The following is a 25,962-nucleotide window of genomic DNA, read 5'->3' on the forward strand; positions in this document are numbered from 1 at the left end:
GTCTATTTAAAACAAACCAATATTAGTCATAACAGTGATATGCTCAAGGCATTGCATTAAGTGAGGAATGAGATAAAGATCTGCTGTCACAGTTAATATTCAGTATTGCTCTGCAGATTTTAGTTGAGACCATAAAGAAGGGTAGAATGAAAAGAAAAAAAGATAAAATTATATATGTTTGTTCACAATATGATCTATTTTGAAAAATTAAAATAAAAAATCAACAAAAATTATTAGAACATCTAAAGGCTTCAGAAATGTGTCCAGTTGTTATTTATAATGAGATTTTTTTATTGAAGTAGGACAGACATAAAGAAAACCACAGAAATCCCAAGTGTTCTACTGGTTTTCATAAACAGAATACACACATTTTTAACCACCACCCAAGTCCAGACACAGATGACCAGTCTTCCAGAAGCCCCCGATGTGCTCCTCACCCTGTGACTACCTCCCCAGAGATAACTACTATCCTGAGTTCCAACACCAGAGGTTAGGTGTGCTTGATTTTGAAATTTACATAAAAATAATAAAATGGTACATACTCTTTAGGATCTGGATTCTTTGGTTTAACACATGTACGAGACCTACACATGACTTTTGTTTTGAAAAAAACAGCATTAATATCCTCAGATAAATAGACAATATATGGCAGTTATGAAACACTGGGTGCTGTGGCAACAGATCAGTTAGAAAACCAATAAGCGTCCTTGAAAATTAAAATATAAAGATAGAAATGGAAAGTTTAGAAAATAAAACTAAAGAAATTTTTCATAAAGTATAGCCAAAAGAGCAAAACCTGATGAATAAGAGAGGAAAGATAAGAAAGTAGATGAGTCCAGGAGGTTAAACACCCAAATAACACAAGTTCTAAAAATGAAGAACACACACACAGGTGAAGGAAGGTTATCAACACTGAACATGAGTTTCCATTGAAAAGTTTTACTGAGTTCTTAACACAATGGAAAAAAGTAAATCCCAACACATTACTATGAAATTTCAGAACACCTGGGTTGAAAGGATTTCTAAAAAGATAAAGACAAGTCACCTTCAAAGAACTGGAGGCAGACTAGCTCTGGAGTTCCCAGTAGCCATGCAGGAAGTTAGAAGACAGTGAACCATGGCCTTCAAAGTCAGGGGGGGAATCTGCCCACGTGGAAAGTGGGAATCCTGGTATTTTTAGACATGCAAGGACTAAAAAATTTCCTCAGAGATATGCAACACTGAAATGAGAGAGCAAGCCAGGGTGGAGGGAAGGGGCATGGGATCAGGACACGGGGTCAAGCACAGGATAGAGGTGATGGGAGCCCCAAAAGCCAAAATCTGTGTTATGTGGGGCAGCCAGTCCTGACTGATGGAAAAGGCTGAAGCACTCTGGAGAGTTTTCCTCAAAAAGATGAGTGGACAGAAAACCTAATGTGGCTGAGAGGACTGGGAGGGAATCCAGACAAGAAGCAGAGGGTCTGGGGTTGACGTGGTGAAAAGTGAGCAGAAACTGAAGCAAGCAAACAGACAAAAAGGCAATGATTAAGTACAGGAAAAGCAAAAAGGGAAAATAACCAAATTATACCATGTGGATGAGCTGTAAGTAGTTACAATAAAAGTAAATATTTTAAAAACGATCTAAAACAAAACTATAATATAACTATAATGGAGGATGGGGAAAGGAATGAGAAGTGTGTGTAAATGTGGCAAGGACAAGTTTAGGTGACCTCGCTTCCCACAGCAGAAAGTTAAGAAATCATGGGTAAATCTCAAAAAAAAAGAAAGCCCCCCAAAACAACAAAAACAATAACAACAAACAAGAAGTAGGAGTGTAAGTATGTTACTTAGACACAGAGAGGTAAACAAAAGGCTCGTTCACCAAGGTGGAGGGCAGTGCTCCAGACAGGGAGTAGGGCCTTGTAAAATACATATTTGACTTCTGAAATACAAATATATGTAATTTTTATAGAACTGCAAAATAACTTAAAATATGTTAGATACTAATGAAATATCAAGAATGGTTGTCACTGGGTGGTGTGATTATGAGACTTTTGGTATTTTTTACGATGAATATTAACTTTATAATAAACACATGACAAATTTTACAATAAACACATAATGAAAAAATATTTTTATAATGTGATTTTGAAATTCTCCACTCTGCTCGTCATTGCCCTTGTTCTCTGCTGGGCTACAAGACAACATCTGGACTGGAGCCAGGGATGGAAACCATTCTTATTTCCCCTCCTCCTGAAAGCCTCCAGACAAATTACAGATCTCTAGTGCCAAGGCTGTCAGCCTCTGCTCCTCCCTCCTCATATTCTCTAGGATTTGAAGTCTCTGCAATTTCAAGTTTCTTCAGCAAATATTCCATTTTTCCAGAGGTAATTACAAGATTTAAGGATTTTTTTTTCTGTGCATAGTTACTTTTAAGAAACTCCTCTAGGGTTTGGTGGAGAAGGGTATATATGTCCAAGTCACATGAAATTTACAAGCAATCATACCCCCATCTTTCTCCCCTTAGGCATGACAGTACATTCAAGGGGCTCTACAGAGACTGGGGTTGGAAAGTCAAGGCAGCTATCTGGAGTCAAGGAATGTTAAGTACTCGCCATGGGGACATAGAGTAGACTGAAGAAGTTGAGCCCTTCGGGCAAAGTCAACGCATTGAAGGGTTTTGGCAATCTGCTATCAGAGCGCAGTGACCTGGGCACCAGAAATCCAAAGGGAGACTGTGGAGCTGGGGTAAGTACTCAGCAGCGCAACAAAGAAGGAGTTATTCCAGGGCAGGCAGGCACAACAACAAGTTCCAGGAGCCTAGGACTCTGAGTGGACCCCCAGTGTTCCAGAGAAGGATTGGCCAGAATAAGAAAGGCTCCTGGGAAGCCAGGATGCTATGGATAGGGCACAACACTCTCAGGATGGAGCACTAAGATGGAAGGGAGGGAGACAGGGCAAGGGTGCCTGCCTGGGAGGCTCAGGGTTCAGGAGGAGAATACTGCTTCTCAGCTCACAATGTGGGTCTGGAACTATGTCTTGACCACCCGTGTCACATTCCCTGGCCCAGGACCCGGACTGGGACTGAGACTGTGGATGAGAAGGCAGAGCAGGGGTCTCAGAGGAGCTGGGGAAAGAATAAGCCTGGAAATTGAGGACAAGGCTGAAACAAAGACAGAGGTCCTCACTGCTGTCCCCTCGTGTCCTCTAAAACCTGGATGAAAGCAGAGCCTGGGGAGCAGCTACTCTCTGAAATCCCCTTCTTTCTGCTCTAGAAAAGGCAAAAACCTGTTCAATGCAGGTGACCACTTGAAAACTGCTCACGTGTTTTCCTGTTAGGGACTACGTGATCTCTACTATAAATTGCAATACAGGTAACTGTGAGTTTTCTTGGTTCCCTCACTTCTGCCTTTGGGAGGGGATGATGCACTGGGAGGACACAGACCATGGGCTCCCACAGTTGGAAGGTAAGGCCGTTTGTTCCACTAAAGCTGATCTCTGGGACTGGTGCTAAGAAGAATTAAGCAGCAATCTAAATGAAAGGCCAGTCTTTCTAGCTGCAGTCCCACAGGAAGGAGACAGGGGGAAGGAAAGTGGTGAGAGGTGATGTGTGCCTGGATTCAGCCCAGAGAGAGGGAGAAATGAGTTCCATAGTGAGGATGGCCCAGAGGGCAAAGGGGGGCCTTTTCCATGGGAACTATGGAAGGAACCTGCCTGACAGGTGGCCCCCTATCCATCTGGGGCCCACCTAATCAAAGTGAATATGTTGGCGCACAGTGGCTGGTGGCAGGAGCTCAGTTTCCGTGGTGGGAAGGGGGAGGAGCCTCTCAGGGTCTCCCATGAGGGCCAGAGGAGCCTGCCGCTGAGGCTGGGATGGGTGAGGAGAACCATGACCTAAGCTTGGGTGTCTACAGCCAGCACAAGCCATGTGGAGCCAAGGCAGATGGGACCTGACCAAGCAGAGAGGTCTTATCACAAGCTAGGCAGCTAGAGCTGCCTGCCAGTAACCCCTGCAGGGCAAGGGGCAGCCAGGTGGGCCACAGACATTGCCTGGGGAAGAGGAGACACACTAAGACCCTGAGGCTTGCACTAAGCCACTAAGAGGAATACTCTGACCTACCTGTCCCCTCACACCCAGAAGCCATCCGAGACTAAACATTCTCCCTGAGGAGGCTGAGCATTTCCCAAGGGACTTAATATTATCAATCAATAACCTAAACACAGCCACAGTCCTTTGCATTTTGAATTGGCTGAGCCTGACAAATAGTAAGAGTTCAACGATTATGTGCAGGTGAGTGAATGAAGGATTGAGTATTCTGTACTTCTCTAAGACATTTGATTTAAAACTAAAGAAATTTCATATCATCTTGATAGCAGGTGTGATATTTTATCATCATCTCCATGTCCAAGCATTTAATTGAAACTAGGGTGTCAGACACAGGATGAAACTGATGTTCACGGCCTGTCTTTGTCTTCGCTGCCTTTTTGCTTCCGTTTAGTTCATCATAACACAGATCAGTCACTGCTGGGAGTGGGGTAGGGGGCGGGGTGGTGTATACAAAGTAACAGTAGCCTCTGGATTAAGAGTGTTTTTCAGTATAAGCAAGCAAGCTTGCTGCAAACATTTACTGAGTGATAGCAAAAAGATAAAGACTTACAGAGATGCATAATTACTTATATATATTCATAAACTAGACTGCATTGCCTTGGAATGGAGATCAAGTTGACCACTAAAATAAAAAGCTGCGACTTGCCCAGAATCATTCTCAGAGCCCTTCCTCCAGATGAAACTTTGGGTGCAGCTGTAGCACAGGGGTGGATCACTCCCTGCGGGTCTGTCTACAAAACCACCTGCAGCCACCTTGGACACTGCAGTCAGAAACGCAGTGTTAGTAAAAAACACTCAAGGAATATTTCTCTCTTTCTGTCTTTACCTTAAACTTCTTAGGAACGTGGGGGGCCATTGAACTTCACATAAAGAAGTCAGATTCCAAAGTACTCGTGTGGGCACCCTCCCAGGTCTATGAAGGGCCTCCCGTGGGGCCTCTGCTCCATCGACACTGCTGGCAGTTGGGTTGTTCACAGCAGTAAGGCCAGCCTGTCACGGTCTCTCCGCTGCTATGAGGAAGTGCCACTACCAGGGCAGTTTAAGGACACTGGGATCTGGACTTTTGAGAAAATGAAGCCCATTGCTCCTGACTTTCTCTGTGCCTGGCTGCAGAAGCTATTTTTAGAGCCACATTGACAGCAAAAAGACCAAAGACGGTGACCTAAAACTCCAAATAGATACTGCAAAGTGTCAGCCCCAATTTCCTTACTTCGGGAGAGCCCGGATAAAACTTGACTGCCTTCGCCCTGGTCTGGTGGTTCAGCTGGTTGGACCATCATCCCGTACACCAATCGGCTGTGTGTTCGACACCCAGTCAAGGCACATGGCCTGGGTTGTGGGTTCTATCCCTGGTAGAGGTGCACATGGGAGGCAGCCAATCAATGTTTCTTTCTCACATGGATGTTTCCCTCTCCTCACTCTCTCTCTTCCTCTCTCTCTCAAATCAATAAACATATCTTCAAGTGAGAATTAAAAAAAAAAACAACTATGCTGGGTCAACAGACTAAACATGCCTCAGAATCCAGTAAAGTGGCGGCAACCGGCTGTTTATGTCTGCTGGACTCCGGCTCATCGCTGAGCAGTGCAGGCACCACAGGCTCCACCGTCAGTGCTTACAGTGAACTTCCCAAGCTCGGCAAGGAAAATCTATTTGCTTCCTCTACAATCTAAGAGAAATGAAATAGTCATGCATTCCTGTGTTTCCATAAAAGAGGAGGAAATGGATAGGGGCTGGGATCCAAATGGGGCCTCAAACATAGCAAATGCCACGTAGCAAATGCCACACAACTGGGAAGGCCTGACAAGAAGGGAGCATCTTGCAGGATGAAACCTGGCAAGTATGACCAGGGAGCTGGGTGAGTGGAGCGTGCTGTGTGGTGTGGGCTTGAGAACAAGTTACAGCCTGTATCTTAGCCGTCTCATCCAAAGCACTCCCTAAATTCAACTGAGGGACAACACCCTGAGGACCGGATGGGCCAAGAGATAAGAAAAGAGTTCTGAACTGTGCTGCAGGGAAAACGATGGGCTGAGGGGAAGAAATGAAGACAGGGTACTTTGTGCTCTGCACTCAGTCCCAGAGTCTTCCACAGTGACTTCTTGGGCTTTGAAGATGGAGAGGAAAAGAGAAATGGGAAGGCAGAAGGAAGGAATATAAAAGGGCCCAGAACATGGCATATTCTAGAATCTTCTAGCAAAGGAGGGTTAAAGCTACCAAAAAAATGGCTGGAGCCAACCCCTTCCCACTCCATCCTCAATGGTACCTATCTAGCTCCAACTGAAGAGGAATCTGAACTCTTTCTGCAAGATCAACCTGCTAAAATGAATGATGTTTCTGCTCCCTGAGGTGCATCCAACAATAACCCAGAACTGGGCATTGAACACAGAAGGAAAGCATCTTATTTTTTTTAGTCTTAAATTTAAAACAAAACTTATCTGCTCTTCGGCAGCCCGCCACATCGAACCTCTTCATGAGTGAGGAGGAAAGCCCTTCCGACGTTATTCCGATTCACCCACTTGCTGCTGTGAGCTGTCACAATGCATGTTGGTTGATGGAGGCAGATCTCTGCTCGTCATCTCAGGAACAGTTACCCTGAAAGCCCTGCTCTAGCTCCAGGGCACTCACTGCCTGGGGCTTGGCTTCCCAAGGAAAGGTATCTAGCAGTGACAGCATTGTGTCATGCAAAGAGGAAAACTGATCTACCCAGCCAGCACTGAGGTGCATAGGTGATGTCAAGAAATACACTTCATTTCACCCAGAAGCAGTGTGTTCACCATTGTGTCAGCACACTTCCTTTAACAATGAACAGCCTTCCTGAAGGGACTGGCTGGGCATGTGGGCCCCTTTTGATCCTGTGCAAATCCCCTGGCATTATAAATGCCTTCCCTCTACTAGCACCCACGGTTCTGCTCCATAAGTAGGGTACCAATCAGGGATAACCCAGTGATCGTGTTGTTTGTCATAATCATCTGGTGGCATGATTGGACCAGATAACAAGGAAAGGGCTGTAGAATTCCCATGGTGAAGACTAAGAATTGCCTTTGTAGGATGCAGAGGGAAAAAGTAGCAACAGTATCAGCAATCATAATAGCTAGCATTTCCAAACATTTTACATGTATTACCTCACTTAATCTTCACAACAGCCCTGAGAAATAGAGTTGTATCCCCATTGACACAGGAAGACTCTGAGGCACAGAGAGGTTAAGTAACTTGTCCAAGGTCTCACAGAATGGGTCTATAGCAAATCTGGTCATTTTACACAGAAGTAAACTGAGGCTCAAAGCCAGTGGTCACATGCAGCCTAGAAAACTAGTCTTAGGACCCCAGGCATATCATTTCTGTTCTCTCACAGAGCCAACACATGGGGTCATCTGAGAACCACATGCTCCCATCTGTGGAGTCAGGCATTCTGCAAGCACCATGAGAAGGCAGCAGTCAGCTGTGGATGGCTATGCTTAGCAGACAACTGCACAGTGAGCCATACCTGCTGCTTTCCCAGGAAGTGACAAAGTGGAGGGTAATGCTCCTCCAAAGTCCTGACAACTGGGATTGTTACCAGGCATGCTTTCCAGCTAACTGACCAAGCAACAAATGTTTTAAAGAATCAGATGTGTCTTCCATTAGACCAACTTACAGAAGGGCAAACTCCCATTCTTGCTTCTCCAGATGTCATTTTCATTCACTGAGTCCTATCTGGGGTCTCAAACATGTGTCAACATGGATAAATTGGAAGAGAACTGAAACATAAGGAGAGTACCCTCTATTCTGCTTACAACAGAGATCCATACACAATAGGAATCGATCCGTGAGCATGAAGCAAAGACATGAGCAGATGTGGCACTACAGAGCCACCCCCTATTCCCAATCCAAAGTCACACACCTATTACCCAAAGTCACACACCTAGTAAGAGCGGAAGCTGGGAGCCAGGTGACTGTTTTATAACGATGCTTCTTCTAGAGTGATAGGAAAGCCTGCAGTATCGACTGAGCCGACACCTTCCACTGACTGGGCTCCACCAGGATTTTCCCCTGAGGAAAGCAAATAGAGTTTTGTAGAGGTTTTTTATTTTTACCTATAAATTGCCCTATGTCTTGTTTCTCTAGTAGAACTCTATTAACTAAAACATTTGATTTTCTACAGCACCTCATACCATAACTTCAGAGAGTTTACAATTAGTGCTTGCTTTTTATCTGAGGAACCAAAAGCTTTGTTATGGAAAATTTCTGCTACTGGAACAGTACTTCTTTAAACACTGGATAGGTTTTATGGATAAGAGAATTAAGAGCTCATTTATACAGATGGCAGGTGACCTGTTGGTGACAAAACTAAACAGGTCATCCCTCAGTTACTGGAAGGCAGGAAAAGAAGGTAGAGAATGTCATAGGTTTTCCACTATGATTTGTTTCTTCCTGTATTGTGACAGGCTTCACCTGGCCCTGGAGCCAGGTTCTTTTTCCCAGACTCTCCTTTGCCAATCCCCAAATAGAGTACTAACCACTATGGTGTTCAGCTTGTCCTCACCTCCAGTGTGCTGTAATGGGCCAGCATCATACACATGGCTCAGGTTCTTCCACAGTCCCAGCTGGGTCAGTCCAGCTCGGTGCAATTCTCACTTCTGTCCAGGATGCTCCTTGGTTTCTTAATCCCTGCTTGTGACTCCACCATGACAAATTCTGCTGCTCTAGGATTTGACCCCAGGACAATGGCCTGTTGTACTCTGTGCTGCCCTGTAACCTCCCATGAAAGAGTGACCACCCAAGGCTCTGAGCCAAAATTTAAACCATCTTCATCTTGTTGCAAGATTGGCCATCTGCCATCTGCTGCTGGCCTCCAGCTCCTAAGATACAATTCACATTCCATTCAATTCAGCTATTTAAAGTATACAATTCAATAGTTTTTAGTATGTTCAGAGTTGTGCCATCATCACCAAAATCAATTGTAGAACATTTTCATCACTCTCCCCTCCAAAACCCCATACCCATTAGCAGTCACTGTTTTCCTCACCTCTCCCCCACCCAGCCCTAGCCAATCAGCACTCTACTTTTTGTCTCTCCCAATCAGCTTTTTATTCATTTCATTGAACCACTGGATAAGGTCTACATTCCTCATTTTAGCTTTTAGAATTCTCCCTGAAGTGACCTCCTATTTCTCTCTACTCTGTCCTTTCCTCTACTTTCCTCTACTCTTTTCCCTCTAATTTTTAATGCACATCCCCCACCTTGAATCCCCTCACCAGATCCAAAATACCCTCTCCTATTGGGTTAACTCAGTGGACCAGGGTGCCCAAACTCGGCACATTCCAGAGAAGGAACTGGCTCCTGCCAGCCACCTGGAAGACAACTGCTCAGCCTCAGAATATCCTACCTGATAAGAGTGTCTCTAGGCCCCATGCCATGCTATCTTAGTCCAGCCTCTGGGGTGGTGGTGGTGCTGGAGACAGGGGAGCCAAGGTTAGTTATATGGCTGCTCCATTCCTGCATGACTGACCCCTGGTAAAAACCTTGAACACTAAGGCTCAGGGGAGCTTCCCTGGCTGGCTACACTTCATTTGTGCCATTACATATCATTGCTGGGAAAACAAAGCAGAGTTCATGCAACTCCACCGGGAGAGGACAACTAGAAGCTCACGCCTGGTTTCTCCAGGACTTTTCCACGCTTCCTTATCCTTGGCTGACTCTAATCTATACCTTTTAAATGCAATAAATGATAACCTTGAGCATATCAGATCTCCTCAACTTCTTGAGTCCTTCTACGGAATCATCAAACCCAAGGGTGATCTTGGGGTACCCCACATACCCTTGTTTTCCCAACTACACCCCTAACTGTGTTGCCTTCCACAGATGCTGCCACTGCCAATCCCTCTGGTTTGTGAGGCCAGCAAGTCACACCTCTGCCAGGGGTAGAGTGCAGCACAGGGGGTAGAGTGCAGACTCTGGACTGACTGCACCTGGCTCCCAGCTTCCACTCTTACTAGGTGTGTGACTTTGGGTAATGTGCTTGCCCTTGTGCCTCAGCAGCCTGTCTGGGAATTGGGGTGCATAATATTTCAAAAAGCCTGTATGAGGTGTAAATGGATTTGCACTGTGTAAAGCATAAGAACTATGTCTGGTACACAGAAAATTCCAGTGTTAGTCATGGTCTTTATGAGCTTTTCTATGCACTCCACTCACAATGCTCCCAGTTCCTCACAAATCCACTCTTACCTGTGCCAAAGTGTGATTATGTGTACTTAGGCCCTGTGTCTCCAACCAGCCTGCGACATCCTTCTGCAGCATCATGTAATTTACTAAAACTGTCTCCCTGGAAGTTCTACCACAGGCTGAGCATATAATTGGTTCCTAAAATATATTTGCTAATGCACAGGGAAGCTGTCTCTATTACAAAGTCTAAGAAAATCAGATTCTTCACTTAATTTCCTCTGTGTAAGCTAGTCATAGTCCTCTGTGGAGGAAAAAAATAACCTCTTTTTACATACACTTGTGTGCAGAATTTGAGATCCTAGCAACTATATATATCCAGGACAGCCTTTTCAACTGAAATTGTCTAACAGGCTCTAATGGCTCCTGTACCTTATAATTTATTATCAAATTACATTTTGAATTAGGATTGCTAATTGTTAATCATCAGCTTGAATGAGTTGTTAATGAGTAATGCTACTAATTACAGGGCCACCTAACACAAAGCAGGCGGGCACCACCAGCGCCTCACAGGAGGTGGCTGACTCAGCGCACAGGCAGTGCCCCGAAAGCAGTATGCTGTGAAGTGTCCCATCTCTGATGACACCATAGACCTTCCCTCCTGTGGTAAAAGTCACTGGATTTCACAGCTGGACGGAACCATAAAGATCAGTGATCACCAAGCTGTGGGCTGCAGAACTCCAAAGCCTGCAGATGGAAGCCAGGTTTCCGTGAATTCGTAGTGCACCCAACCAAGGTGGCTTTAGGCTAAATATATTATACCCTTCATTCTTATCTTTGCTACTGTTTTACACATATAAGGGCGGGGGGCAAGAGTAGGTTTACAGTTGTGAGTACATGAAACACAAAGTTCATTCTTGTATTATTATTTATTACTATTAACCTACTTTTGCCCAGCCCTGTATATAGGCATATTGTTATGAATAATAAAATTTAAGTTTGCTTCAAAACACAGCTAAATTCACAGTAATTGTTGTAAAAAAAAATCCTTGTGGGAAATTTGTCAAATCTGTATTCCTGGGCCCTCAGAATAGCCAGTAATTAGTTTTTGTGTTCTTGGCCCGCTCACCCATTCCCATTCCTCTCAGCAATTATTCCAGACCTTTTCCACTTTTCCATAGCCCCCTAGCCAAGGCCTACCTCTCACTCTTAGCAGAGATTTTCTCTTCCCAATTCACGAAGAGAGTATGGGTCATACACCACGAGTTCTCTCTTTCTGCTCTTCAAGACCAAACTGCTGTTCACGTGCTTGACCCCATTCACTGCTCCCTCTTCAGGGTCCTTCTTTTCTTCTCAGCCCCCTCTGTCTATGGCTTCAGACCTTCCCTCTCTCCTTGTTCCATGCCCTCAGATATAGCTACTGTTGAGACCTTTCATGTTCTCATTTAGGCTGAGGACCATTCAGAAAATAGGCGCTATATTCAAAGAGATCATGCAAAAAGTTCAAAGCAGATAGCCAAACAACAGTTAGCTGGCTAATCAGGATGACTGCATGACGTCTGGGAGAGGAATGTGTCAGAAGTTTCCTTGGACTGAGGTGTACCCTGGGTCCTCCTCCCCAAGGACAGAGGGTGGGGATCCTACTATCTAACCCTAAGCCCAGAGTTTGGTGCTCCTGGCAGTGGAGAAATGTCCTCCCCTGTGCCTGAGTCATCTGAGCAAAGGGAAAGTGGTCTGTGGAGCTGGCGGAGCCCTATATGCAGGGAGTTGCCTCTTTCCTTCCATGCAGAACAAAGATGTATAAATCTTGGAAATCAGATATGGAGTCCAAAAGGGATATTGACCTATGGCCACTTCAAAAGTTGTCACTATAAAAGCTTACTTTTAAAAAAAGATAAAGTACTGATACGTGCTACATGTATGAACATGGGTAAATCTCATAAACTACGCAGTAAAAGAAGCAAGGCACAAAAAACTCACATTTTGTATGACTCCACTTGTATGAATTGTCCAGAACAGGCCAACCCATACAGACAGAAAGCAGACTGGCACCTGTCAGGGGCTGGAGGAATGAGGAAATTTCTGGAACTAGACAGTGGTGATGATTGCACAACATTGTGAACATACTTAATGCCCTTGAATTCTACTTTTTAAATGGTTAAAATGGTAAGATTTATGTTATGTGTGATTTACTGCAATTAAAACAATTATCAACAAAACAAAACAAAAAGGGGATCTCCAACATTGTGGTGTACAAGAGTATAAAAAAACCTCTAAGCAGAATGGATAACAAACATGGCTACATGTACACATGGAAATACGACTCAGCCTTTAAAAAGAAGGAATGGTGCCATTTGTGGCAATGTGGATGGGCTTGGAGAACACTGTGATGAGTGAAATAAGCCAGACACAGAAAGGCAAATACTGCGTGACCTAAGTGTATGTGGGAACTAAAAATGTTGAACACATAGAGTGTAGAGCGGTGGTTGCCCAGGGCTTGAGGTGGGGGGAAGGGACGGTACTGGTTAAAGGGTGCAAACTTCAAATTAAGAGACGAGTAAGTTCTAGAGACCTACAATACAGCATGGGGACTATAGTCAATAATAATACACTGCATACCTGAAATTTGCTAAAAGAGTAGATCATAACTTTTGTCATCATAAAAAAGGTAACTATGTGAAGTAATGGATGTGTTAATTAATATGATTATGATAATCATTTCATGGTTTATATGTATACCAAAACATCACATTGTTCACCTTAAATATTTGCAATTTTTTTATATCCTAAGTTAAAAATTAGGATTTAAAGGATATGCTTATTGATTTGAGAGAGAGAGAGAAACATGGATTGGTTGCCTTTGTTCATGCCCCAACCTGGGATCAAACCCACTACCTTTATGGTAATATGGGATGACACTCCAACCAACGTGTCACCCAGCCAGGGCAAATACATATATTTTTAATTTGTTGATCATACCTCAATAAAGCTGGAAAAAAATAAATGTTTTAAATGCATGTGTACATTAATTAATTAGGAAAAAGGCAGTGGCTTGCTGGAGTGCAGGGGTCCTAGCAGCAGGAGGGTGTGGAGCAAAGGCAGAGGTGGAGGGGGCACTGGGAGCTGTGGCTGAGGGACAGTCCCTGCTGCATTAGAAGGCATGGGGGTTCTGATCCCCCACTGCCCACACTTAGCCATCAAAAGCACCTTCCATGTGCCCCAGGGTAAAAACCAGCTTTACCCACCTGCTGCTCCAGAGAGCACAAAACCACTACAGGACCATGTCCATCAAACAAGAATCCTCCTAACCCCCTTTCTCCCCATTCCCCCATTTGGCCCCAGTGGGGTCAGACACTGCACCTCCCAAGGGAAAGATGAGTGAGGGAGAAAAAGAATAATGGTTCCAGCCCTTCTTCCACTGCAGAGGGTCAGCAAGCAGCAGACCACAGCCGAGGGAGAGGAGGACAATTTCAGTATCAGATTGAAGCCGGTTTGGGAAGGAAAGTGAGCCTAGGACTTTTATTACCCAAGTGACAACAAACACGGGGTGAACTTCTGGAGTTTTCCTGGTGAGGAGGGAGAGGAAGACCCACTGTACTAAACAAGCTAAATGCAGCAGGAGGGAAGGAAAGCAACTGGGGTTTTACAAAGATAAACCCTGAGTTCTATTTAATCATTGTGTTAGAGGTTCTTGCTCAGAGTCTCCCACTCTAAAACAAACATGTAGCTCTCTATCTTGTCACTCCATCTGGTTGCTGTCCCTCCTCTACTCCAAGTCTCCCCAACCCCCACATCCCATAAGTATAATCCACAATTACTTTCTTCACTTCTTCTTGTCTAACTCATTTCTCCACCCACTGCCATCTAGCTTCAGACACACATATTTCATTAAGATGGTTTCACTGAGATTATGACCAGCTAATCCCTTAAACCAAAGGGTGTTTGTCATCTTCCTGATATTAAATCTTTATGACACCGCTTTTCTGGTTGTCCTCACACCTCTCTGAGCATTCATTACTTGTCAGTCTCTTTTATGAAGGCTCCCTTCACCCCAGAAATATTGGAGTTTTCTTTCTCCTCCAATGTACCTTTGGACAATATCATCCTCTTTCTCATGGTTCACTAACCCTGACCTCAATTCTGAGCCTCAGATGTCACTCATCCGTTTATTCATTCAATACGTATTTTCGGCATGCCTGCAAGTGCCAGGTACTCACTAGGTACTGGTGATACAACTGAAATAACCACAGTTCTGGCTTTGTAAAGCATATAGACCAGCAGGCAATTAAAAAAATGGTAAAGAAAGGTTTTCCAACCGGGAAAGTAGAAATATCTAGGAGTCATTCTGAATATAAGCCTTGTGGATCACTAAGAAGTTGGTTTCATGGCACCCACCTGTAAACTTCATAAAATTATACACAAAGTCTGTCTGTTTATCCATGTTTAAGGGCGATATGATCTCTGGCTTTAATTAGATTATCAGAGATTTCCTTGACTCAGAAAAGCTTAAACTCAACTGATCTAATGATAGGTTTTTGATATGACATTGGAGATGATGCCATTTTGGAGAAAAATCAGGACTTAAGATGTAGATTTGAGAGCCTTCTCCACCCAGAGGCGAAAGCTGGATCAAGGCTTCCCCAAGCCTGTCCCTGAACAATCTCAGCCACAGGCAGGGGGCAGTGGCACACAATGGAGGCAGGAAGGGGGTCTCTCAGGCCTTCACTCAAGCTCCAGAGGTCCAACCACATTCTCCCAGAGCTCTGAGTCACGTTCTCCCCAAGTCCCTCAGCCCCATAACAAGACCACATGCATGCAGAGGTGCCCGTAGCTCCCAGCGTGAGAAGTGTGGAGTAAAGCTGTCCTGGGAATAACAGGGGTCCCCAAGGGAGCCCGTATGGAGTGTGGACCAAAGACCAAATCCCAGGGACCTGCATGGTCAAATCCAGTCTAGAGACATGTTGTTTGAGAGAAGGGGGATTTATCACAAACTTTCAGGAGATTTCAGGAATTCAGGAGATTTTATGAAATGATCTGGATTTGTGTCTTTTCTTAAAAGTCTGCTGGCCGTGTGCCCCCCAGCACCATCACCTGGCTGGGCAGCAGCAGACTCCTTGGGGGCACGTGTTCTTCCGCCCCGTCCCCACACCTTACACTTGGCACGTGTTCTTCCACCCCGTCTCCATGCCTTACACTCTGTAATGGCACCTGCCCCCTCTCTGCACCAGAAACTGGTATAGACAAAGGAGAGTGGAGGAAAAACAGAAAACCTTGGTTTACCAAGCAGAAGATATATAGAAAGAAAGAGGGAAAGAAGTAAAACAGAAAGGAAATAAATTCCCTTAATGTAAAATCTCTTACATTATGTTGTCTACTGAGAAAGCTCTTATATAAAGACTAGTGCAAGTTAGTGCCATTTGGATTGTGAAAAAGTTCTCCTCATCCCATCTTATCTCAGAATAAAAGCAGTACTATTAAAATATTGGGACCACAGTGGGGACAGGAAACTAACCATGGCCTAATGTTTATGAATTGTATCTGCTTACATCGGAAGGGCCACAAAAAGTCCTTCCTACAGTTAAATATCTCCATCATTAACAAATTAAGCATTTTATAAGTGATGATACATGAAAAGAGATTATTGGTATGTAATTCTATTTTGTACATCAGAGATGCATGTACATTAATGACTCATGATCAGGACTCGGTTTTCTTCAGTCTTTTTAAAATACATATTCATCATCTGTTAATGTTACCATAATTCATAAAATACAAGCTAAATTTTCACTTTAGTGACCTCCCTATGGAGGGATAGCCACATTTTCTGGGCATCCCACAGTAGTACACTGCCATCACTGCCTCCCCTCTGCCACTAACAGCATCATCACACCTCCTTCCCTTATTTATGAAGGTCAGAGATCAGCCTTCCTGTATGTCACGAAGGAAGCATCATTTGGCCAAGAATATGAAACTCACTGTATGTCGGTCCATCATCTGAACTCCATTTCTTCAAAATCTGAGAGCCAAGGAGTCTTTAAAGTGCTCTGTGTTAATTTTTTATAATCATGGTAAAATACACATAATAAAATTTACTATCTTAACTGTTTTTATGTGTACAGTTCAGTAGTACCAACCAATTTCCATAGCTCCTTTCATTTTGCAAAACTGAAACCCTATGCTCACGAAACAATAACTCTCCATTCCTCCCCGTCCCCAGTCCCCAGTGACCACCATTCTGTTATCTGTCTCTATGAGTTTGGCTGTTTTAGGTGCTTCATGAGTGGAATCATATAGCCTTTTGGTGACTGATTTATTTTATTTAGCATAATGTTCCCAAGGTTTATACATGTGATAGCATGTGTCAGAAGTTCCTTCTTTTTTTAAGGCCAAATAATATTTCATCGTATGTATATACCTCATTATGTTTATCCATTCATCTGTAGATGGACACTGGGTGACTTCCACCTTTTGACTATTGTGAATAATGCAAATTATTGTGAATAATTTGTATATGGGTGTATAAATATTTCTTTGAGACCCTGATTTCAGACCTCTTGGGTATATACCCAGAAGTGTAATTGATGGATATGGTAATTCTATTTTTTAATATTTTGAGGAACTGATTTCTACAGTGACTATACTATTTTGCATTTCTACCAATAATCTACAAGGGTTCCAATTTCTCCACATCCTTGCCAGTGCTTGTCTTTTCTGCTTTTGTTTAAATCATAGTCATTCAAATGGGTGTAAGGTTATATCTCACCTATTAAAATTTAAATACCCCAGTGGTTGCGCTTTGGTTCTCAGATGACACTTTAGTGACGTATCTACATTATTATTTGCAAACAGCCAAGAGTGTGGCCCTGCAGCACTGCACAAAGTCATTGACCATCTAGGCTGGGGTGCACACTGAGCCACGGAGGCATCTCCAGCTAAGACATTTATTGGCCCAAAAGGTCACCTTCCTTGTTACAAAGATTTGCCCATAGGTGTCTCTACTTTAATGCTGTTCTTCAGCTTTCAATTTGAGCAGAAAAATAAAAGAACACAAGGCGAGGGTAGGGTGCTGGGGTGGGGTGGGTTTCTGTACATCTCACAATCTTACTCTTGTTTATTGAAACTTTGTAAACTGAGAAAGAACTGCACGGCTACCTGTACGATGTTCTTACTCCTATTCCACTATTCATTCTTTCTATCCCCCTTCATACCGACAGTGTTCTAACTAGGACAAAGAATGCCTCTCCCATCTCCTCTAACTTAAGACAGAACCAAGAAGATTTTAAATCAGTTTGGCCCTCAACTAGAAATCACAGAAAGTATGGAACTATCATCTTAATTGAAAAATCAGGGCATTCATAGTGAGCTGAATAATGACCCCCCCCGCCCCCCCACCTGCAAATCTACCTGCAAATGTTACTGTATGTGGGAAAAGGACTGGGTAGATGTGATTAAGGATCTTGAGATGGGGAGGTTATCCTGGATTATTCACATGGACGCCAAATGCCATCACAAGGGTAAGCAAGAAAGTCAAAGAAAGAAGAAGTCCATGTGATGAAGGAAATGGGGGAAAGGAGTGAGATGCAGTCACGGGCCAAGGAGTGGGGACAACCTCCTGAGGCTGGAAAAGGCAAGGAAGTGAATTCTCCCCTTGAACCTCCAGAAGGCCCCAGCTCTGCAGACACCTTGGGGTCAGCTCCGTTAAGGCTCACTTAGGATTTCTGACCATTACAATGTAACAGAATAAATTCATGTGCTTTAAGCCACTAAGTTTGTGGAAATTTGTTACAACAACCATAGGGAACAAACATGGCCTCAAAATCCACCTGCTTCATTCAATACCCTTTGTATGTGAGCTTCGCAACCCAAACACCATGAGGCTGTGATCTCCTTGTCTCCAGGGAGGCTGGCTGGGAACTAGGGCAAGGCTCTTGCAGAGCCACCCCAAGGCCCTCGGTCACCCCAGGTGCCACATAAATATTCTCCTTTTCTACTCCTGTACCATGAAGAAGGGTGGAGAGCACTGAAATAATAAAGGTGGCAAGTATGAAAGAGCCCAGGAATTAATGTTTCAAACCTCACACTTAAAAGGTCCTGAACACGGTGTATCAGATATAAGGAAGAATCAAAAAGTGTGAGCATTCATTCCTACTGACACTCCACAGGAGGCCTAAATGGCCTGGCTGACCCCTTTCCCCTCCCTAACTCTATTTATCTTGAAGAAACAGGATGGCCAGCAGGTAATAGTTCCTTCCTAAGAAGGAGTCAGTTAAAGCCAGCTGAAATCCGGATGGCCACTCAACAACCTCAAATCTCGTTATAATCTAATCTCCATGCTAAATGACACACCCACCAGCACCTTGACAATTGGCAATCACCATGACGATAACCAGAAGGGACCATGAAAGGACAAAAAGAGGTGGAACCCTGATTCTGGAGAAAACTACCATCCCCTTCCCAGAAAGATAGTGAATATTCCTCCTTCTGTCCTCCTGTATGTACACCTTGTCCACCACAAGCCAAAATGAGAAGTTGACCTGAGAGCCAACATAATTCTACTTCTCCATTGTTTGGCCACTGAGTTATTATTTTTTGTGTGCCTCCACTTTTAATGCTGGATGGAACAATTAAATTTAGCTTGTGCTGAACAACAACAAAAAAGCCCACTTGGGGTCTCAGAAAGGGGACTTTGACACCCTGGGTTACACTATGCTTTCAGTTTTTCAGTATTTCTGTTTGGTAAGCCACACTGGAAAACTGTAGCTGAAGGAGTCAAATGCTGTGACAGCCGGGCACCCAGGTTTCCTAAAGCAGCCATTCACCTCTGCTGCTCCGTGCCCAGGGGTCTCTCCCAGCCTCCCTCCCCTGGCTCCTGTCCTCTGGTCCCACAGGGACTCAGTGGCCACCAGAGCTTGCCTGCCACAGACCTGATGGGGAGAGAAGGGTCTCCGGCGTCCCACCAGTCTTTCGGGGGACTGATGTACATGCACCACAGCTCCCAGCTGTACCCATGGGCCGAGTTCTCGTACCGCTGCACCTCAAAGGTGTCCTGTTTGATGTTGTCGATGGACGGGAGGATCACCCGCTTCCGGTTCTCCTGGATTCGGGAAAGAACCGGCTCAGCCCTGAAACAGAGAAGTAGAAATAAAATCTCTCTCCTGTGGTAAACCACACCTCAAGGTGCACAGACCCCCACGACCACAGGAAATGAACAGAAGCCACGTACATAAAGGTGGGGCCTTGGCAGGCTGGAACTCAGACAGAAACCGCAGCTCCCGAGCAGCCTGCCCCAGTTGCAGCATGTGACTCGGCCCTTGCCCACGGGGGATGCTCAATGCTGACACCCGCAGGAGAGGCCTGGAGCGAGGTTTCACAATGTGCCTGGCCTGTCTTTTATGCCAACAGTGCCGGCCAAAGCAGGGCCGTCTGAACTCTATGATTCCATCGCATTTCAGCTATACAGTGTTTCCAGTTTCCCCTCAGGGCACTGGTGGAAACCAGTATTTTCTGCAGGAACTGAATTCCCTTTCCCAAAATAGGTCACTTCTGCTCTTGATGGCCTGGTTTTAATAAGCTTCTTTGTGTGTGTGACTATTTCCGTTGTTTTAATTGATTATTTAGTTGATTTCTTAAATGAGATCTAATTGAATTGGTTAGCAATGGCCACCAGATGAATTAAATGCAAACGTAGGCAGAATCCTGCCTCCTAGCAAATCTGCCCCTTAGGGCATCCCTGGAGATAGGCAGGGAGCTGGCTGGACATTCTAGGTGTAGCTCTGTTGGCTTAGGAAAAAGCAGATGGTAAGACACCCTGCCAATGTGTGTCTCTGCAGCAGATGCAGGAGGGGATCATTCCCCACATTCAGGAAGGAGAAGATGGCTCTCACAAGCCAGGACATTAATCTCCCCACTTAACTTAGAGCACAAGCTCTGGAAAAGAGTCAAGTGAAAATCCCATTCCTCTGCATTATTTGGAAAAATAATGAGAATGCTCGGCCGACATCACATCTCTTTTCATTTGCAGCTATTGAATTACCTGTTGGCTCACCTCATCTTTCTATTTAAAATGAGCAATAAAATATATCCTGGACCATATACTGCCTCCAGTACTTCTACTCACACCATCTAGGCTGAAGCCAAATGGGATGGACTTTCCATAGCTTTCAGCCATGCTTCAGTGCTATGCCCCCTCCAAATCTTCACTCATGCTGCTCTCATCCAGGAATGCCCTTTTGCCACTGGAAGTCTGGCCACCTACCAAGGCTTATTAGATCATTTAACACCTCTTCCAGGAAGACTTCCCTAATTTCCCCCAGCAGGAAGGCTCTCTCTTACTTTCAACTCTTAAACCATCTTTTCCATCTTATTCAAGTGACTCTTGACCATATGATGCATTTGCTAATCTCTGAACACACATTTTTCCTAATGAGCTAATAATAGCTCATACTTATAATTACTACAACTTGGGCACCATTCTAAACTTGTCATATGTGCTGGCTAATTTAAATCTCACAATAATCCCATTTCAATAGCTACTATGGTCACCCTTTTACAAATGAGAAAACAGTTCCAGAGGGAGGTTAAGTCACTTGAGTCAGGCCACATACCCAGCTGGTGGCAGACCAGGTTTCTAACCCAGATGGTCTGTCTGGCTTCAGCCCTAACCCCAAAACCTCACTGCCTCCTTGAATGGGTCACACTTCCTCCAGGGTGGTCTGGTACAGTGAATTTAGAAGCATCCAGCTCAGTCCATCTCTCTGGTAGAAGTTATTGAGTATGGGGACAGAAAACCATGTTCAAATATTGCTTCTGAAGTGAGGAATTTGATCTCCAGTCTGTGATAGAATCTACAACTGTTCCCAGTAATTTGCTCCCCACTTCCAGGGGACATCCTGATACATATACTCTCTCCCTAAGCCCCAATCAATGCTTAGCTTGGACATATGACTAGCTTTGACCAGTGGGATGTGAGCAGAAGTGACAGTGTCACAACAGAGCAGAAACTCTCACAGCCATTGCAAGGTTCCGCTGTTGTTCTTCTCTCTGAGCCACAAACAACCCACAGCGGACCTGGCACATGGACAAGATAGAAAGCCCTGTCACTATCAGTCAGGAGGTTACAGATGATTGCTACAGGAAAACGGAGTGAAAGCTGACACATAGTGCCTGCCCCAGAATGAGGAATCACATAAACATATGACAATGACAATGATGGACTGAGTGCCAACAGACAAATTTCTCCTTGCTTCCTAGTCTTATCTCAGACTACAGTCTCACCTTCTTTTCCAACCACCCCCTCTCCATTCTTCCAGTGGCCTCGGGGGAATGAGGCTCAGTGCCCCACCTCCTGACTGCTCCTGACCACCTGCAGGCCCCTAGGGTTCAACTTACGACCTACCAGCCAGCAGTGAATTCCACGTGGGCATCAAAGAAGCCAGTGACCTGGCCAGTGGCGGCCTTCCAGCCCTCGATGCGCGCTCGGATCAGGCCCTCTCTTTTTTGATTGCGCACCACCTTCACCAGTCCCGGATAGCGTTTGTGCACATACTCCTCCAGGGGGGCCTTCAGCTCCTCTGTAAATGCAAAACACAAGAAGGTCTGTAACTTGTCATTTCAAATATGTGTCCAACCCACTGTGATGCCAACAGATCTTCAGGAAGTTCAGAGATTGCAGAAAAATTGGTGTGTCAGTAACTCTAGTAGAAAAGGCAACTCAGCCATTGTGAGTCAGAAGACCACTGATGCTCAGCCCACCATGCCAGCCCAGAACAGCTGTGCTCCTTCAGCACCCAAGGTGTATGCCTGGGTAGAATCCAGGCCTGGCTTTTAGGTCTCCACTGCTGCCGGCTGGCAGATGTCCTCTAAGATTTCTTCTCTTTGTGGCCCCCTGTCCTTCCCTGGCCAGCATGCCCACCATCCCACTGTCCCATGGTCCTATTTATCAACTGCCGTATGGGCATTTCCATCTGCACATACACCGGTTCTTACCGTACATGTGCTAAGTGATCCAGACATGTAGTCATGCGCCAGATGTGATGTTAAAGGATTAGTGCTTTGCTCTCAGGATGTAAAATAAATATTTGCTTAGTAAATGAACATGCTACCATGGGGCAGAAGTGGCGCTGACAGAGCTCGCACATATCTCCTTCCACAAGCATGTGGCGTTGAGTGCTTTATTTATATGATCTAATTTAATCCTTACTGCAGCCCTAGGAAGTTGCTAGATTAATTCTATTAATTACCTAGATTAATTCCTGCTTTTCAAACTAAGAAATAGTCTCAGGGATGCTAACCTGTCCTAAAGTCACACGCCTAGTAATGGAAGAGCTGAAACACAGGCCAGATGTGCCCAATTTCATAGACTTAAAGGTCGATGATACCTTTTTATACAAAGAATCACTAGATGCAAGAGTCCAGGAGAGGCTGACAGAAAAGGGGTTCTTAGATACGCACACCCCATGGATCTACCCTTGGAGAGTCAGGCTCATGCGATAGGACACTCAGGGGTTCCAGGAGCAGCCCAGGTGATTGCAATGACAGAGGTTCACAACAATACTTTAGAAGACTTTTTAGAAGATCTCTGAGTGCGCTCTAATGAAACCCAGGAAAGCTGTATTTACAGATACTGTGCAAAAGTCTCACAACCTAGTTACACAAGGCAATTTTTGGGAAATTAAAGCCATACTTCTGCAGCATACATACAGGGTGACCTCGCTAGGTCAGACTGTTGTTCCCGGGAGTGATGCAGCCTCCTGAAATATGAGAAAGTAAATTTCTGTTAAGACACCTAGTCTCTGGTACTTTGTTATGGCAGCCCTAGCAGACTAATACAGCTGCTTGGAAAGGATTAAAAATGGAACCTGGGTGGGGAGATGGCAGAAACCTCTAAGGAGGCATACAGTGTGGCTGGGAGTGCAGACCGGCATCAGACAGCCTTGGGTTCAGAGCCTAGTGCTAGCATTTATTACCTGCGTGGCCCTGGGAAATTCAACCAATCAGTTTGTGCCTCAATTTCATCATCTGCAGAAGGCGGACCCCATAGGGTTTTGGTGAGCATTAAACAAGTTAATATACACAGATGTCTAGAATTATCCCTGGCATCATATACATGCCGAACATTGAGTAACCAGTCTTCGTAATTATTTTCCCTCCATGTAGGTGTAGGACACTTGAACAGAGATATCAGAGCAGCCCAGGGAGCCTGAGTAAGCTGTGCCCGAGATGAAAAAATAGACCTATTTGCTAGAACTATGGTCTTCAAAAGGGAGGGAACACCAGCATTACTGGAGGTGTTGAAACATATTGCTGGCCCCTTCCCCACAGTTCCATTTTCAGAAGGTCTAGAGTGGGGCCTGAGTATTTCCATTTCTAACAAGACCCAGGAGCATCCACCCTTTAGTATGGGGACCCACACTTTGAGAACCATAGAGTTGGAAATACACAGGACAACAGCCTTAGCCCATGCTTAGCACACAGTATGCCCTCACGAGGTTATCTATGTCGACGTCTTTGCTCGTACAGCTACCATCTTTGCCATCCCCTAGAGCGGGCGAGGCGACTGGTAAAGAAGCCAGGCTGCAGGCGCCCTCTCCTTCTTCACTCACCATGAACTAGAAAGATAACCGAGTAAATGAGACTGGGGTGGCCCAAAGGATGTTCAGCTTCTAGAAACCATTTACTACCTATTGACTGGGTCTTTCTGTGTGTTAGTTAAATTTCTTGGAACAAAATTAAAAAGAAAGAAGGTTAGGCAGGCCATGCCCATTTGGTTTTTCATTTATTCCCCATGAATTCCAGGGAGGATGAAAGGACAAGCCTTGGGAGGCAATGCACCTGTGGAAGGTGTGGTGGAATCCTGCCTTCTCACAAGGGCTGGCCCATGGTGGCAGCAACTTGGATGAGAACAGTTGGAATGCTGAGCACTGAGCACCATGCTGGGGGACCCACAGGCACTGTTAACCCTCAGCTGCCAGGTGACCTGGAACCCCATTTTGACTCTGCCCAGTAACTGGATGTCAGTCCTGGCCATGCCAGTCACCATGTCTAAGTGTCAAGTGGTCTCTTCGTTTGTTTAGTGGTTGTGACTGAGGTATTTCAGGGGAGAGAGAGGATAGAACAAGCATTTACAAGTTTGGCAAAAGACAGTGTGGTCCACCACCACTGCTCTTCTACATCTCACAGCTCCTGAGATATGAACTTTAAAGGGCTTCGGAACATATAAGGGCACAAAAATGGTACCCTATGGCTTTTAAGAATAAATGAGATTTTACATAAAATTGCATGCATTCCATAAATGCTATTTCTAATAATAATTGGTCTGTTAATATTAATATAGATCATTTTGATAATTTCTCATGAACAACAGCTTATCTTTCTAGTTAGTCAATATCGTTTTGAAGTGAGTGTCCCACTGTGCATGGGTGACACCAGCTTCACTCTCACACGGTTCAGGACGCATTGTTTCACGTGCAACTGAAGTGATGGCCTATGGGATTCTGAGGGAGATGGCACCACTAGCAGGGCTTGAGAACAAGCAACCTTGAGCAGGCTTTTCTTCCCAGCCCCTGCATGTGAATCTGTGCCCCATAAGGTATTGATTGGCCTGGGGCCCTGCCCAGACTCAAAATTGACTGAGACACAAGTGCTCCTTCAAAATGCTTACACTCTAGTTAAGGAGATGAGACATGTTCAAAAAATTGCAATATTCAGTAATACAAGGGAAAGGAAGGCAAAGGGCACAGGGGAAAAAGTGGCCATGGGAGGAAAGTGCCATGCAGGGTCATTGAGGGATTCTTGTGGTTGCAGGTGTTCATGGAGAAGGTTCTGTTTAGTTAAGCAGGGGTTTGAACGGGGGCTCTCAGTCACTATTCCAGACAAAAAACATAAGCATTAAATTGGATCTACAGAATTACCAGTGTCTGTGAGACTGGGAAGATGCTATTAATTAGAAAAGAGAAAAAAAAGAGAAGCAGAAAAACAAGTTGATGAGTTCCCCTGGGGACCAGTTGAAGTGCCTGCAGACATTCAGGGGTAGACTGCTGAGCCGAGTTAATGGTCCAGAGGTGAGAAGAAAAGGTGCAGAGTGTTGGGGACACAGTGATGAGAGATAATGGCTATGAGAGGGTGAGAGTCCCAGGAGAAGGAGTGAAGAAGCCTAGAACCGCACTTTGGGAAATGTGTATTGAGGAGGCAGGAGGACAAGCTAGAGATTAAGACTAGTTAGAAATAGCATCAAAAAGGCTGAATCACATCAAGGGTCAAGTTTACAAAAGCAGGATATGTGCATTCTTTTCACAAATATGCATTCCTTTCACAAATATGTATAGAGCATCTACATGGCTGAAAATGATGCAGTTCTTCTCCTCAAAAAGTTACTCTATGTCCAATGTCAAGAAAACCAATGTATTAGAGGAAATAATAGTTGAGAATGGACCATTGATTTAAGCAAATAGTAGGTTCCTGATGGGACCAGTGAGAAAAAGGAATTCCCTTCTGGATGCATCTGGGCCCTGTGGGCAAAAGACGATGGGTAGGACTGCTCAGGAGAGAGTTCCAGACAGGCGGTCCTGGGGGAACCTGACTGTGACAGCCCGAGGGCATTGATGTTCTGAGATGTGGAAATTGCCTTAAAGTGAGAGAACCCACAAGTTAACCAAGTAAAAACAAGTCCCCAGGCTCACAAGGGAAGGAAACAAATCCCCAAATGTCACACTTAACAAATGAACCCATTCTAAGACATTAT

General features: G+C 44.7%; 1 protein-coding gene across 4 annotated transcripts in view; it reads right to left on the reverse strand.

Moving 5' to 3' along the window:
* GALNT17 (polypeptide N-acetylgalactosaminyltransferase 17) overlaps positions 1–25,962 on the reverse strand; it is a 430,203-nt gene that overhangs the window by 182,381 nt on the left and 221,860 nt on the right. For all 4 annotated transcript variants that reach the window (XM_045819620.1, XM_045819622.1, XM_045819619.1 and 1 more), the window contains exons 4-5: positions 21,619–21,793; positions 19,148–19,345 (exon numbers count right to left, since the gene is read on the reverse strand). In XM_045819620.1, coding sequence (XP_045675576.1) covers positions 19,148–19,345; positions 21,619–21,793 — 373 coding nt within the window. The remainder of the gene's footprint in view (positions 1–19,147; positions 19,346–21,618; positions 21,794–25,962) is intronic.

This window comes from Phyllostomus hastatus, unplaced genomic scaffold (genome assembly GCF_019186645.2).
Source record: "Phyllostomus hastatus isolate PE091 unplaced genomic scaffold, TTU_PhHast_1.1 phas_scaffold_385, whole genome shotgun sequence".
NCBI lineage: Eukaryota > Metazoa > Chordata > Mammalia > Chiroptera > Phyllostomidae > Phyllostomus > Phyllostomus hastatus.